General features: G+C 50.0%; 1 protein-coding gene and 1 long non-coding RNA gene across 6 annotated transcripts in view; one reads left to right on the top strand and one right to left on the bottom strand.

Moving 5' to 3' along the window:
- The window catches only part of LOC122438052, a 772-nt gene extending 246 nt beyond the window's left edge, over positions 1-526 (top strand). Inside the window, exon 2 of the long non-coding RNA XR_006268434.1 lies at positions 3-526. This is a non-coding gene — a long non-coding RNA (uncharacterized LOC122438052). The remainder of the gene's footprint in view (positions 1-2) is intronic.
- Positions 1-16711, bottom strand: part of DDC (dopa decarboxylase) — a 92854-nt gene that overhangs the window by 10908 nt on the left and 65235 nt on the right. For all 5 annotated transcript variants that reach the window (XM_043462514.1, XM_043462518.1, XM_043462517.1 and 2 more), the window contains 4 exons: positions 12249-12325; positions 5836-5855; positions 3770-3868; positions 1151-1252 (listed from right to left, as the gene is read on the bottom strand). In XM_043462514.1, coding sequence (XP_043318449.1) covers positions 1151-1252; positions 3770-3868; positions 5836-5855; positions 12249-12325 — 298 coding nt within the window. The remainder of the gene's footprint in view (positions 1-1150; positions 1253-3769; positions 3869-5835; positions 5856-12248; positions 12326-16711) is intronic.

Genomic DNA, 16711 nt, shown 5'->3' with positions numbered 1-16711 from the left:
AGGTGTCTGTGATGCTCTGCCCTCTGTGCTCAGGTGTCTGTGACGCTCTGCCCTCTGCGCTCAGGTGTCTGTGACGCTCTGCCCTCTGCGCTCAGGTGTCTGTGTGATGCTCTGCCCTCTGCGCTCAGGTGTCTGTGTGATGCTCTGCCCTCTGAGCTCAGGTGTCTGTGATGCTCTGCCCTCTGTGCTCAGGTGTCTGTGACGCTCTGCCCTCTGAGCTCAGGTGTCTGTGATGCTCTGCCCTCTGCGCTCAGGTGTCTGTGACGCTCTGCCCTCTGCGCTCAGGTGTCTCTCTGTGAGCCTCACATCTCCCTGCCAGCTCTTGTGTCACGACTCTGCTCTCTTGCCTCCAGGTTGTTATGCGTGGTTCTCACCAGCCCTGAAAGCCTGTGTAGTCAGTGTGAGGAGGAAAGGGGAAGACCAGGGCCACGTTTGGATGGGCAGCACCTTGACAATCGGTGATTCCATCGTGCCTTCTCCTGCCTCCCTTTGCGGACTTGGACACGGAGGCCTGTGGATAGGATTGGCTCTGCAAATGGAAAGCTAGCCAGAGAGTGGTCAGGGTGTTAGGGCTAAGCTACTGGCTTCCTCCACATGAGGCTGGTTGATAAGGTCCTGTGTGAGCAGTGCCCTTTGGGTTTGTGGAAAATATGGTTGTGATTCTCAGCAGAGGTGGCCGATACCCTCAGGCAGCAGAACGACAGAGCCCCCGGGAGCAGCACCCCTTGAACCCCTGTTCCACCAGCAGCTGGGGGCATATGGGGCGCGAGTCAGTGGGTCCCGAGTGAGCTGAGCCTGGCTCCTCACAGGCTCCAGGTGATGCTGTGCCGGTCCAGGGACCATTCTTGGGCCCATGAGCCCGCGCATGGGTCAGTCCTTCAAGGATTCCAATGCTACAGTTGGATCGATGGAGAAAATGGCCAGCATCCTCCCACCAGCTACACATGGGCAGGGAGTCCGAGTACCAGGGAGAAGGGTGGGAATTGTGGGAAGTCAGGGTGGGGAGGTGGGAGCAGCAGACTGGAAAACTGGTGGGGAGCCACGCAAGGTCTCTGGGGAGCTCAGTCGATGTATGGATGGATGTAATGAATGACAGCTTCCTCTCTTCCCGGTCAAGAAAACGCAGACAATGAAGTCGACTTAGACATACCTTTAGCCGGAAACAGACCAGCCCCAGAGTGACTTCTGCACAGATTTCAAAGCGGGTGTCCTGGCGCACCAGTGCCTCAAACGCATGGGACAGCTGGACGTGCTGGAAAGGGAAGGGACATTTGTCTGAGTCTCTTGTCATGACTTGATTCACAACTTCACCGCCTAGAGAACAGTATGAAACCATGCATCTGTAACTCATTAGCATGCCATTTTCTTCCAACATTGATGTCACCCATGCCCCTCTGTCCCCACAGAGGGTGAGAAACTCGTTACCAGGAGAAAGGGGCCACCATCTTCAGAAAAACACCTCTTGTCATCTGCTCAGAAGACCGTGTTCATCACACCCAATCTTTTAGAATTTTAGGCTAAATGTTGTCAGGAGGGATTTAAAGTTTTCAGAAGAGAGGTGGCGCTAGTGGTAAAGAACACGCCTACCTATGCAGGAGACGTAAGAGACGTGGGTTTGATCCCTGGGAGGGACGATCCCTGGAGGCGGGCATGGCAGCCCACGCCGGTGTTCGTGCCTGGAGAATCCCCGTGGACAGAGGGGCCTGGCGGGCTGCAGTCCGTGGGGCTGCAGAGCCGGTCAGAGCTGAGCACGAGCACACTCACGCTGAAGAGGGACGTGGGCACCAGCTGGGGAGCCGCGCGCTTCGCCATCCTGTCCTGGTGCTGGCCCGCGATGTAGGGGCCTGCCCAGTCACTCAGTCGAGTCCGACTCTGTGACCCAGGGACCGTAGCCCGCCAGGCTCCTCTGTCCATGGGATTCTCCAGGCGAGAGCATTGGAGTGCTGGAGTGGGTTGCCATTTCCTCCTCCAAGGGATCTTCCTGACTCAGGGGACCAACCCACATCTCTTGCATCTCCTGCATTGACAGGTGGATTCTGTATCATTAGCACCACCTGGGAAGCCCAATAACACCATAATCATGTCCATTCTGCAGACCAGGAGACTGAGGCTGGTTCTATCGCCGTTGCCCAGCACCAGAGCTCCCGCTCTGCGGCTGTTTGTTATCCCACAGCATCTGCCGCCACAGTGAGACCCTCGTCAGCCCCAGGCCGCCTCCTCTCTCTGATCCAGCCCATACTAAACATGGAGTTGTTTACAGAGACCAAGAGCTGATTCACACAGTATGTGACCTGAGAACCAGCTCACCCAGGTCTCAGCGCCCACGGAGCTCATCCGGAACCCTGGCATCCAGTGTGGGGCTCACTGACAGGTGTCCAGGGGGCATCTGAGCAGAGGTTGCATTGCTCCAAGTGTTGGGACAGAAATGTCATTTATTTTTGGGGGGAATATAATTGCTTTACAATGTTGTGTTCGTTTCTGCTATAAAAGTGAATCAGCCATATGTATACACGTACCCTCTCCCTCTGGAGCCCCCGTCCCTCCCCACCCTGCACCCCACCCCCCGGGTCAGCACAGAGCCCTGAGCTGACCTCCCTGCGCTGTAGAGTGGCTTCCCCCTCACTGTCTGTCCACACGTGGTGCTGCATACACGTCAGCCCTGATCTCCCAGTTCGTCCCACCCTCCCCTCTCCCCACTGTCCACTTGACCGTTCTGTCTGTATCTCTATTCCCGCCCTGTAAATAGGTTCCTCTGTACCATTTTTCTAGATTCCATGTGCATGAGAAACACCACGGTTTAAATGAGGGGTCCCCAGGCAGTGATGAACCTGGTGCCACTAGAGGGCTCCAGAGGCTGCTGGCAGGGGTCCCCTCATGCTGGATCCTGGGGAGATGGACAGCTGCTGGGGTGTGTCTGAGGGCAGGGTCGGTCCCTCTCAGGGAATCACGAAGCGCGTTTTAGGAAGCAGCAACATGATCACCGCCAGCTTCCCGGAGCTTCCAGCTGGAATCACCCTCGTGAGATTAACTGCTTGTGTTTCGCCTTCCTTCCCCAGAGCAGCTGAATCCTCGTTCAGCTTTTGAGCACAGGCTCCCCACGGGGAGAACTCATGGGCCCGCTTACATGTCCCTTCCCAGTTCTCTGCCCACAGAGATGCTCCAGACCCTTTAGAGCCCCCCTAGCAGCCTCGTAAGCTGGATGGGTGCCGGTGAGCGTGGCGCCGTGGGGCCCCAAGCCACCGCCTGCTGCCACGTGCTCCGTCACAGGGAAGGGCCCGGAGCCATCGCCCTGCCTGCAGCTGCCCAGCACTGTCACCAAAGTGAGACTCTGCAGGGCTGCCCCGCACCCGGGCCATCTGAGGGCCTCTGTCCACCAGGGTGGGGCCACAGCTGAGGACGCCAGGACGGGAGGCCTGGCTGGAAACTGGCAGGCTGTCCACAGCCAGCTAAGTGAGTGGGTCTCCTCTGGCCTGTTTCCTCAGCTGTTAGAAAAAAAAAGCGGGGCACACATACTGCTATTGGAGAAGGAAATGGCAACCCACTCCAGTGTTCTTGCCTGGAGAATCCCATGGACAGAGGAGCCTGGCGGGCTGCAGCCCCTGGGGTCACAGAGAGTCGGACCCGACTGAGCCGCTTCCACTCATACACCCTGCTCTGCGCTGCGCTTACTCGCTCAGTCCCCTGTGCCCTGCTTGACAACATCGTACTTCATTCCTCAGGTCTAAGACCTCCCTAATGTCACCTGGATAAATAATGACAGCAGACTCACCTTGCGGATATAGGCCTGCAGTCCCTTGACTCCATACATCCTGAAAACAAACCACATCTTCAAAGAGCGGAACCTCCGGCCCAGCGGCAGCTGCCAGTGCTGAAATCAGACACAAGACAGCAGCTCGTGAGGACTGTGCCAAGGGAGGGCTTCCTTTTTGACTTGAGGACTGGCTTGTTTCTCCTGAAGGCAGTTAGCTCCCTGGAGACCAACCCTTCTGGCTGCCACAAGGGACCAGACCAGTCCCTTGTGAGCTGACAGGGGGCGGTGTGGCCCTGCCCCTCGGGCTTACAACCCAGGAAGGGTGGGAGGGGAACGTTCACTGATTTCTCTGCCTACAGGAAACAAGCAGGGGGCAGCAGATACCCACACCCTCTGCTGCACATGCCCCGTGACACCCATTCTCGAGAGCAACATGCATTTTCTTCCTGCCCCGCAGGCCACCATGGAGCAACCTGCCAGATGCCGTCACCAGGAAACACACTCATCAATATGTGGGACGTCGCATGAGCCTTCCTGAGTTTTCCTGCATTTGTCAGCTGCCCGGCTGTGACACTCTCCAATGGTTGTCAAGGTGCCAAAGCGAGCAGGAGTGGACACAGAGGGGAGATGGTGCAGGGACGTTTGGGAAGATCAAGATAAAATCATCCTGATTTTACACGGTCACTTCCTATTGGAGCTTCTGAAGGAGATGGGGGCACAGGGGGTGTGTCTCCATCTTTGTTCTCTGCTGGCTGCTCACAGAGCCCAGAGGCGAACTTCCTGCTGGGCGTGGGACAATACCACTCAGGGGGTTGGGGTGCAGGGTGGCTGCGCGAGGGGCACAGCAGGCTTAGGGGGCACTGCTGCTCTAGGGAATGCACCCCTGGCCATGGCACCCCACTTCTGAGCTGCAATGAAACCACCAGGGTTCTGCAGAAGCTTCTCAAGTTTCAAGAGAAACACGGGCCCAAGATTGAGGTTCAGAAGCACCCAGCACAGTGTCACTGCTGTTTACAGCAGGCGCTGTGTGGGTGCTCAGGCCACCTCACTTTATCTTCCTAACCGCGCTGGGAACAGGGGTTAGTAGCTCTGTTTTATCAGGGAGAAAGCAGGCATCTAGGGGCTAGTGATGCACAAGGCCAGAGAGCCCCAGTCGTGCCCACTGACACCCACTGTCCTCTATGTAGCTGGGCGTTTGCAAGCTGTTGGGGAGTCTTAGTAAAAGTTAACTTCATGTGCCTTTTTGGAAAATCTACTGTCACCCCACTAAGTAACTAATTAACTAGACACTAACTAACTTACTAACTAGCACAGTGGTCCCTTGCTTACAGGAGGCTGCACTCCAAAATTATTCCTCCCCAGCAGCCTCCGAGAAACTAAAATGTGAATGAAATCTAACACTGGAAAGAATAGCAAGGGAAAATTACTTTCTGTGGCATGAAGGTAAACACGCATGCAGTTTAACTGTGTTCATTCCAGTGTCACCCTAAAGTGCCGTCACTACCTCTCTGGGGCCTGAGGCAGGACTGGGCCAGCTTCCCCGGGAGCAGAGCCTGTGCGCCGTCTTTTCCCCCAGCCCTGACCAGACGTGAGGGCGGAGAGGAGAGGCCTGCTCCCGTTAGCCACCTTACTCCCAGTCTCGCTCAGAGCAGCGGCCAGAGCAGCACCGTGCTCCTGCCTGGGGACGGAGGCTGGACCCGAGTGCTGCGATCTGCACACGTCTTCTGTCCTCTGACCCTTGTCCTCCCACTGCCCCGGGAACGGCGGCTCCTGGCACGCAGCCTGAGCGTGGAGCAGAGGGCCACGTCTCGGGGAGACGTTCTCTGCCTCACAGCGGAATACGGGCCGGGCGGCATCATTCCCTCCAAGCCTCAGACCTGCTGTCAGTGCTCAGCTGCTCAGTGGCCAGGCCCACTGCCTGGCCAGAGTGCTAGTTAGGACCCAGCTGGAGGTGTCCTCTGTTGGACCCTAGTTCCAATAGGACCGGGAGGCAGCAGGCGTGACAGCCCGTGACGGCCCCCACACGGCACTCACAGGTTAGATTACCTCGGACCCGGACTTGGGAAGATAAACCTCCCACTTACCCTGTAGTCAGTGATAAGCCCTGCAAAGGAGAAAGAAAGAAAAAAGGAACCGTTAGACACATTGGTTGATTACCTGCCTCATTCTTTTCCATCGTCTCTTGAACCAGACCAAAGACCACTGAGGGCAGGGGCTGGGTGTTCACTGAGATGATCCCCAAGGTATCAGATTCAAGGGGGCTTCCAGAGAGCAAAGCACAAGAGGAAATGCTGAATTAGGAGTGGATTCCCCACTCATTTCACTTTCTGCACTTACACAAGCAGGGAAATCTGAGATTTCTTCTGTGCCCAGGGGTAAATTGGCATTCACATTCTGTGAAGTCTTCATCATCCATTCATTCTTGTGTGGGAAGGTGAATTTGTGATATAGAAGTGATTTGAATGTAAAGAAGTCAAACTTTTGATGGGACTTTATCTCCGTGTTCTCATTTCTTAGTCCAGATTCTGGAGCTGAGTAAATACCCAGTGAGTGTCTTCCGAGTGGGCTTCGTTATCTGGGATTCAAAGGTCTTCACAGGGGTTATGAACAAGGCCTGGTTCGCATTTAGGTCGCCTCTTGTGCCAAAAGCAGTAAAGTCGAAGCTGGTGTATAGGGAAGAGCACTGGATGAAGAGTCTCGCAGACGGGAGTCTCTACGTGGGAATCTTGGGCACAGAATCAGGTGGGAATTAGAAAGCTGTGTGCTGGAATCTGACCCTCCAGTGTCGTCCCGGCTGTCCACCTGCCACAATTCTCCACCCACCCTGGTAAAATGTGCTTGGCCCACTGGGCGCACGGGCCTGCCTTACATTTACAGGAAAATCTAAAATCGCAGCTTGTTAGGACTCCCCAGCTGACAGCTGGAGAGACCAGATCGACTAGGATCATACCAATTAGGATCATCGTACGGTTATAGTAACAGGGGAATATGCAGGGCTGTTTTGCAGGGCTCAACCTCCTCATTTCATCTGGGACCCCAAGTGGAAGCCACAAGTCATGCAGCCTAAGTCAGCTCCCAAATGATGCCTTTCTTCTCTTTATACCCCTTGGAACAGACTCATTAACAAACACCAACAGAGTCATCAGAGGTAACAGCACCCATGAGTGTACTTGGCAGGTAATAAACACCCAGTAAGAAGGTGATGTCGTCAAGGAGGATGAGTGAAACGCCTCCGAGTTCAGGTGACTGCCCCATCCTGATAGTCACTAGTCAGTTACACTGAATTATAATTCAGAAAACTAAAACGACTGTGCAGTCACACCAGCCACATTGCCAGTGCTCAAAAGCCACCCGTGGCTAGTGTCTGCCACACAGGACAACACAGAATTACAGGACACATCCTTCATTGCAGGAAATTCTAGTGCATTGTGCGATAGAAGCTTCAAAGAAGAGGAGTCAGATGCAGAAGCCTCTATAGCTGAACAACGTGGTTAAAGATGGAGTCTGTGTCTCAAAGAACCTGCTTCTCCGAGGACTGGCTGAAGACCTGGTCCAGTTAGGTGCTGGCCTGTACAAGTGTTTCCTGTTAACATAAAGAATGCTAAAGCCTTCTCCAGCAGCAAGTCCCAATGATGATGGTGTTGCTTACACTGTGGACTACTTACTACATCCTACATCCCTCAGTTCAGTTCAGTCGCTCAGTCATGTCCAACTCTTTGCAATCCCATGGACTGCAGCATGCCAGGCTTCCCTGTTCATCACCAACTCCCAGAGTTTACTCAATCTCATGTCCATCGAGTCGGTGATGCCATCCAACCATCTCATCCTCTGTCGTCCCCTTCTCCTCCCGCCTTCAATCCCTCCCAGCATCAGGGTCTTTTCTAATGAGTCTGTTTTTTGCATCAGGTGGCCAAAGTATTGGAGTTTCAGCATCAGTCCCTCCAATGAATATTCAGGACTGATTTCTTTTAGGATGGACTGGTTGGCACTCCTTGCAGTCCAAGGGACTCTCAAGAGTCTTCTCCAACACCACAGTTCAAGAGCATCAATTCTTTGGCACTCAGCTTTCTTTATGGTCCCACTCTCACATCCATACATGACCACTGGAAAAACCATAGCCTTGACCAGACGGACCTTTGTTGGCAAAGTAATGTCTCTGCTTTTTAATATGCTGTCTAGGCTGGTCATAACTTTTCTTCCAAGGAACAAGCATCTTTTAATTTCATGGCTGCAGTCACCATTTGCAGTGATTTTGGAGCCCCCCAAAATAAAGTCTGTTGCCATTTCCATTGTTTCCCCATCTATTTGCCATGAAGTGATGGGACTCGATGCCATGATCTTAGTTTTCTGAATGTTGAGTTTTAAGCCAACTTTTTCACTTTCCTCTTTCACTTTCATCAAGAGGCTTTTTAGTTCTTTGCTTTCTGCCATAAGGGTGGTGTCATCTGCATATCTGAGGTTATTGATATTTCTCCCGGCAATCTTGATTCCAGCTTGTGCTTCATCCAGCCCAGCATTTGTCATGATGTACTCTGCATATAAGTTAAATAAGCAGGGTGACAATATACAGCCTTGACGGACTCCTTTTCCTATTTGGAACTAGTCTGCTATTCCATGTCCAGTTCTAACTGTTGCTTTTTGACCTGCATACAGATTTCTCAAGAGGCAGGTCAGGTGGTCTGGTATTCCCATCTCTTTCAGAATTTTCCACAGTTTGTTGTGATCCACACAGTCAAAGGCTTTGGCATAGTCAGTAAAGCAGAAATAGATGTTTTTCTGGAACTCTCTTGCTTTTTCAATGATCCAACAGATGTTGGCAATTTCCTCTCTGGTTCCTCTGCCTTTTCTAAATCCAGCTTGAACATCTAGAAGTTCACGGTTCATGTACTGTTGAAGCCTGGCTTGGAGAATTTTGAGCATTACTTTGCTGGCGTGTGAGATGAGTGCAATTGTGCGGTAGTTTGAGCATTCTTTGGCAGTGCCTTTCCTAGTATGTCTTTAAACTACGTAAGACATAACTGGGGTGAGCAGCTTCTAAATCTGCATATAGTAAAAACAATAAAACCAAACAATGCATATAAGAAGACTGGTGAGAAACACAGCCACATATTAACGGGATCAACATCTGGGTGGAGGGTTAAGTTCAGGGTTATGTTTCTGGCCTACCTCTTTTCTATTGTCCAGATGTACAGTTTTTATAATGAAAGAATTCATTGGAAAAGTCTATATACCAGGTAAGACTACCATTTTCCTATTATCTGTTTTGTGACAGAAATTTCTGACATCAAAGTAAAAACCCCATGTTTTCGGTCGCTCTCTGGCACAAGTCCAGTGGAACAGCGTCTACGGAAGTGAGACGCAGACGGGAACATGTGGGGGCCACCGTCACCCCCAGTGCTGCTGCCAGGGCCTGACCGGCCAGAGGAGCCGCAGGGCGAGTCCCCCGCTCCGGGGTCCTTGCTTCCAGTGACCAGTGAAGGAGCCGTGGGGAGAGGTGAGCGGCAGGGGCCTGGCTCACAGGGAGAGGTCTGGGAGGACCCCTGCCCGGCGAGACATTTGCCCCAGACCCCAGTGACGGGGGAGGAGACCCCCAGGCCCAAGGCGGGACGAGGCCACAGCCTCGGGGGCTGCCGTGTGAGGTGAAGAGCAGGCCACCTGCGCAGTCCTGAGCGGTCTCGTTTTTTCAGTTAAGTAATGAAGAGATTTCTTTTTTGAGTAGAAAGGCTCTTAAAGAAACACCATAAACATATTTCACTTAAAATTACAGAAGGCTTAGCAGGAGAGTGATATACTATATCAGATAAAATAAACCCTCACATCCACTAGCCATAGAAGATTAAAGCTGATTTTGGGTGGTTTACCTGCTAGACACAAAATAGGTCATTGCTTTCGTTGATTCATACTTTTTTAGGGAAAAAAAACACAAATAACTAAGATTGTTCATCTCTAACAGCCATAGCTGTTTTTTCAGTCAGAAACTGCCTTTCCTTAAACATGGAATAAAATTACTTTAAAGAAATTCCTAGAGTAATAAACTTTACTCAGTTGCCTTTGGCTTAAATGCTTTCTGTGGCTTGTAGGATTTTGGTTTCCTGACCAGGGATTGAACCCAGGGCTCTGGCAGTGAAAGCACTGGGTCCTCACCACTGGACCACCAGGGGATTCCTGAGAATTCCTTCATTGTTTTTTTTTTTTTTTTTTTTTTTTTTTTTTTTTTTTTTTTGTTGTTTTATTAGTTGGAGGCTAAGTTACTTCACAACATTTCAGTGGGGTTTTGTCATAACATTGCATATGAATCAGGCATGATTTACACTTATTCCCAATCCCGAACCCCCCTCCCACCGCCCTCTCCACCCGATTCCTCTGGGTCTTCCCAGTGCACCAGGCCCGAGCACTTGTCTCATGCATCCCACCTGGGCTGGTGATCTGTTTCACCATAGATAGTATACATGCTGTTCTTTTGAAACATCCCACCCTCACCTTCTCCCACAGAGTTCAAAAGTCTGTTCTGTATTTCTGTGTCTCTTTTTCTGTTTTGCATATAGGGTTATTGTTACCATCTTTCTAAATTCCATATATATGTGTTAGTATGCTGTAATGTTCTTTATCTTTCTGGCTTACTTCACTCTGTATGAGGGGCTCCAGTTTCATCCATCTCATTAGGACTGGTTCAAATGAATTCTTTTTGACGGCTGAGTAAAATTCCATGGTGTATATGTACCACAGCTTCCTTATCCATTCATCTGCTGATGGGCATCTAGGTTGCTTCCATGTCCTGGCTATTATAAACAGTGCTGCGATGAACATTGGGGTGCACGTGTCTCTTTCAGATCTGGTTTCCTCACTGTGTATGCCCAGAAGTGGGATTGCTGGGTCATATGGTAGTTCTATTTCCAGTTTTTTAAGGAATCTCCACACTGTTTTCCATAGTGGCTGTACTAGTTTGCATTCCCACCAACAGTGTAAGAGGGTTCCCTTTTCTCCACACCCTCTCCAGCATTTATTGCTGGTAGACTTTTGGATAGCAGCCATCCTGACTGGTGTGTAATGGTACTCATTGGGTTTTGATTTGCATTTCTCTAGATAAATGAGTGATTGTTGAGCACCTTTTCATGTGTTTTGCTTAGCCCTCTGTATGTCTTCTTTGGAGAATGTGCTGTTTAGTTTTCTCTGGCCATTTTTTGATTGGGTCTATTTATTTTTCTGGAATTGAGCTTGCAGGAGTTGCTTGTATATTTTTGAGATTAATCCTTTGTCTGTTTCTTCATTTGCTATTATTTTCTCCCAATCTGACGGCTGTCTTTTCACCTTACTTATAGTTTCTTTTGTAGTGCAAAAGCTTTTAAGTTTCATTAGATCCCATTTGTTTAGTTTTGCTTTTATTTCCAATATTCTGGGAGGTTAGCCACATTTTGCAAAGTGTCATGACTACTGAGGTTTTCATTATTCAAACATGAAATGCACTTTTAAGTAGAAGAGGTTCAACAGTTGGTTCATAATTCCTCATGGCTTCATGCCAATGCCATTACAGAAACTAGAGTTTATTTTTTAGAGCAGTTTTAAGTTCTGAGCAAACCTGATCAGAGGGTGAGAGCTGGCATCAGATGTGCTCCGTGAGATGGTGGGGAATGTTAGGAAGGTGGACGCAGGTCTGATCTTCCCATGGAGACAGCACAGGCTGGGGTCTGGGCAGGAGGGAACAGGCTGCGCCCTGACTTGCGTCCCTGCTGCTCCGTGCTCCTGCCACCGTCACCAAAACTGCCTCAATTTCCAACCCGTCCATCCCTCCTGTCCGTGTGGAGGGTGGGGTCGAGTGACCCCTGATGTCCCTCCCATCACCTACATCCTCTGTCATCCGAGGAAACTTGAGGAGAAGGGGCATGACTTCCCAAGACTCGGCCTGTCCTTCCTTCCCTGGGGCTCACAGTGGTCAGCATGGCACCAGCTGGGGACTATGCAGGTTTGGGGGATGAGAGAGCCCCCTCCCACCTTCAGGCCGAGTCTTGTGGGGACAGACTAGCAAGTATTAATAAATAACCTCCCCGGAATGTGTATGACTATAAACAGGCACAGAGGCGCAGGGCGTCTGTGCAGGTAGCCTCATGCATTTTATCTTATCTGGATCTCAAGCAATCCTAATTTTTTTTTAACTGAGAGACTTAACGTTTAGAGCTCACATTCGTGAGTTGACCCTGCCCTAACCTCTCCCATCTCCTCCTCTCTGGCCCCTGGCCCACCACCTTCCTTTCCTTTCCTCCCCTGGTGCTATCAGCCTGCTGTTCAGTCACTAAGTTCTTTGACTCTGCGACTTCACAGACTGCAGCACGCCAGGCTTCCCCGTCCTTCACCACCTCCCAGAGTTGGCTCAAACTCGTGTCCAGTCGTCCTGGCCCTGCCCCGGGCCCCCAGGACTGTGGCTGTGATGCCCCACCTTGGCTCCCAGACAGTGGGTGCAGCCGTGATGGGAACAGTCTGGAGGGAGCTGGGCGTAGCTCACCTGAGTCCTGGTGGCTGTGCCTCAGGTAGACCGGGTCCAGCCTGAAGGCTCCAGTCAGGTCTGTCCTCTTTTTCACCCTGGTTTGAGACAATAAACAGAGGATTTGATGAGGAGGCATCTCAGGTGTGTCTGCAGGGTCCTCTCCTCCTGCTTCTCCTGCCCAGCTCAGCTGGGGCTACTGCTCCCTGAAACCCTTCCTAACACCCCCACTCAGCACGCGCATGCCCCTTCCCTAGCCTGCAGCACAACATTAACCTCCAGATCCCTGGGCCCCTGCAGTGGGGGAGGCATGGTATAATAAAAAAATAAGTATTTGGCCTTTGTCCCTGGTTCCAGCACCCAGCTCCTGAAACCCTCAGGACAACGGCTGGATGGGATGAAGCCTGGGCAATTGGCTGGCTTCCGGGTCCAGGCTGGCTACCAGGAAACTAAGTCTTGATTGAAGGGGCAGAAGTGTGAATCCTGCCCCCTGATCTCCGAGAAAGGACTTGAGCTAGATCATCACCAACTGCCAGTGATTTAATCAGTCATACCTGTACGAGGAAGCTTCCTTAAACCCCTAGACGATGGGGCGCAGAGAGCTTTGGGGCAGCTGAACCACACGGGCAGGCTGGGAGGGACCCACGCCAGGCAGGTAAGGGTCTCTGTGCCCCCCAGTCCCACCCCTGCCTCGTCCTAGCATCTCTTCCACTGGCCATTCATTCAGGTCCTTATAATACACTAGTAAATATAAATGAGTTGTTCTAGCCAACTGTCAGACCTGAAAGAGCAGTGGAAGGAGCTGTAGGAACCCCCAACATTACAGCCGAGGTGGATGCAAGTGCGGGTCTTTGGGACCCGGGCCGTGAGACTGTCTTGCCGGGTCTGTGCTTACACCAGTGTCAGAGCCGCACCGGTTTCGGGGACATCCCGCTGGTTCTGGAGAGCAGGGGAACGGGGGCTGGAAGAGGAACCCAGCAGGTTGGAGTTCGTCCCTCTCTGTCCTTCCAGGCCTGGCACAGCCCTGGCCCTTGACGGGCACCACAGGCAGGTGTAGGATGAACAGGGACCATCAGGCAGGAGGCACTGTCTGCACCATCCCAGACCAGCCCTTCATGCCTCTGGGCACCTCAAAGCAATTGTGTGCAAATGCAATCCTGGAGGCAAACTAGAGAAAGAGCCAAGTCTGACGGCACTGAGGCTGGAAGCGAATGAGAGTCCCTGGAAGGTGAAACCCAGGGGGCGTGAAGTAGGAAGCCAGGATGCAGCTCACAGAGCAGGATCAGGGAGCAAGGGCCTCGAGCTGACTTGAAGTGACTGCTTCAAGGCTTAGAAAATAGTGAATTCCGGTAGTGTGAGCTTGTGCGCCATGTTGCATCCTGCAACATCCTGAGACCAGAGTCTTTGTCCCCTTCCCAGAAGCAGCAGAGGAGGCTGGGAAGGGCAGGAAGGGAAACTGGAGACGTGAAATTGACAGCCAGGGTATGGGGTCTGAGATCATGGAGATGAGAATTTCTTCCACACAGATAGAATCATGTTTATTTTTTCAGCTGTACCTTTTATCATCATTCACTATCCTGCTCCCTCAATTTTCATGGTTGCAATTTATGGTCGCAATTTATCTTTTTCCAAGAGACCATGTTTTTAAAAAGTGTCTTTTTAAGACACTTTTAAGAGTGAAGAAAAAGAAACCTAAAACAAAAAACTGCAGTGAGCAGTCATAAGCTGTTTGGGGCTGACCTGGAGGAGAACCCGAAGCAGGGGCTACGTGTGTGTGGTGTGTACACGGACCAGGCTGCATCCCTGGGTTTGGGGGACTGTTTCCTCCAGCCTCTCCATGCTGGGGAAGGTCATGCCGAGCCATAGAGAGACAGGAGAGAAAGGGGGCAGAAACAGCATCGCTCTCAGCAGACCTCTGCCCTCTGTATGTAAAGTCACACTGCCCTCTCCACTGACACTGGCAATGATTTTGTAGCTGCTTTTTTTAAATTAAAAATACTATATGCCGTGTTAAAGCGATGCAGAAGGGCATAAATAATAAAATATCCACCTCATCACGTGTGAAACAAAAGTTGCCCACAGGTTAGGTCTCCCCTACACATCCCTCCCCTCGCCACCCGCCCCTCAGGAGGCCATGAGGCAGCATGGGGGTTTATCACGCCATTGGGTTCTACAGAATTTTCTGTGCAAATCACTAAGTAATCTAAGGTATTGTTTCACACATTTCTAAGTGAAACACAATGTAAACATGAGTTGTTTAAACATAAACGGTGCCTTTCTCTGTGTAATTTTTAGAATTTGCTTTTCTCTTAAAACTCTACCTGTGAGCTTCTGACCTGGTCATCCACAAGGTACTTGCTCACTTGTCCACCTTTAGCAGCTCCCCGCAGGGCGCTTTAGTAGCGGATCCCGATCTGTGCCTGCTCTTACTGTCCTCCACGTGCCCTTGGACGAAGGACACCGTGTGGGTGCTCCTCGTGTGTCGGGGCAAGCTGGGGACACCGGCCTAGTCGTGGGCCAGCAGGAAAGGCACAGTGCCCGCAGCCTCGTGGGGCAGAGCCAAGTGCTCCTAAAGGCCGGGCATCCCACGCGCTCCTGCTGATCCGCATCCTGGCCGACATCTAGCCAGGGAGACGATTTCCCACCATTGGCAGTGCTTCCTACGCCTTAACGTGCATTTCTAATCATTAACAAAGCTGAGTAACTTTGCCTCTATGAAGAGGCCACTCCAATTTCCTCTTTGGTGAGGACACGTTTGTTCATTTATTTGTTAGGCTGTGTGCCTCTGTGTGGTAGACAGGATCGTAAAAATACGGTAAATATTAGGAATGCGGATCCAAAGGGTTCTCTGTGGGCTCCCTCTGACCTCTGCCTGGCTGTGTCCCTCCAACGAGCGTGGCTCAGTCATGGTGGGATGGGGCGTGGTCCTCACCAGTCTTGTCTTCACCCTTCTCTTGGCTGTCCTGGGCCTCTGCACTATTAGGCTCCACTTTCTCAAGTCCCACAGAAATAGCCAGCCAGAATACTTACTAGAATTGCCCTGAGACCTGGCATTGAGTCCGCATCTCCATTTAGTTAGGTTTCCTGGAATGACTTCCAAAAAACTGTGTCCTTTTCTTCATAAAAATCTACACAGATTGCAACCTATTTATTCACAGTAACTTTTCTTCCTATTATAAAAATATTTTCTAAAAATTTTGACAGCAAACAGTAAAATTCTGTAAAGCAATTATCCTTCAATAAAAAATAATTTTAAAAAAGACATAGAAAAAATTTTACACATGCTGTTTATCATCCATGTAAATAAATGTAACCCTGAAAGTGTGCTGTATCTAGAAATCTTGCTGTGTTTTCTCGTTATTACCTTCTTAGAAGATTCTGTTTTCACTGACAGACACTCACACCGTCTGAGAACCGTGAGTTCTGTGGCTTGCACTGTAATCCTTGCACCATCACCTCTGTTGTGTCCAACTGTGCAGGTTAGGAATGCACAGAGCAGCCAAGGGTGGGCATTATGGCAGTTGTGATTTTCTTTCTTTAAAGGCACTGCTTCTAATATTTTACCACCAAGAATATGTTTGCTGTAGTTTTTTTCGTAGATTTTCTTTTTTTATCGGATTAAGAAAGTTCTCTTCAGTTCCTCTTTTCTAAGAGCTTTTGTTCTGTGTGTTTTCAAGTTTTTATCTACTGCTTTTTCCATATTTAATGTGACGATAACTTTTTTCCTCCTTTACTGTTAAACATGATCAATGACATTTAAAAATCTGATATTTTTAAACCACCCTGGGATATCCAGAATGAACACATTTTGGTTATAATATACCAGCTTTTGTTTTCCTTTAAACATCATTGAATTTTGTTTGCCAAAAATTGACTTAGAATTTCCATATGTGATTTTATGAGCTTGTCCTGCAGCTTTTCTTTCTCAGCTTATCATGTTTTTTTCAGAGACTTTCTGATGTAGACCATTTTAAAGTCTTTATTGAATTTGTTACAATATTGCCTCTGTTTTATGTTTTGGTTTTTTGGTATGCAGATCTTAGGTCCCCAACCAGGAATCAAATCTGCACCCCCCACATGGGAAGGCGAAGTCATCTACTATGATTGATAAAGGCTTGAGAAAGAACATCAAGAAAAGAAGAAGAGATGGAGAAATTGGAAAACATGAAATAAATGAAATGGGATCACTGAATGTGAAATAGAAAAAGCGAAACAAGCTAGACAAAAGATCATCAAATAGTCCAGTTGTTTTAAAACATGGCTGCTCATTAGAAACATATCTAGAGTTTTGGAGAAAATTTTAAAATCCAGATGCATAGCAGAATTATCTTGGAATTTTTTGAAAAATACAAATGCCCAGGTATTGCTTTTTTTTCTCGGAAGGCTGTCTTAGCCACTAAGCCACCAGGGAAATCCTTTTATCTGGTTTTGGAAACCAGGTGACACTAACTTCATGATAAGTCTATGAATTACATTTATAATTA

The sequence above is a fragment of the Cervus canadensis genome, chromosome 3 (assembly GCF_019320065.1).
Source record: "Cervus canadensis isolate Bull #8, Minnesota chromosome 3, ASM1932006v1, whole genome shotgun sequence".
NCBI classification, from domain to species: domain Eukaryota; kingdom Metazoa; phylum Chordata; class Mammalia; order Artiodactyla; family Cervidae; genus Cervus; species Cervus canadensis.
The sequence above is the reverse complement of the archived record's forward strand: the minus strand, read 5'-3'. Positions and strand labels throughout refer to the sequence as shown.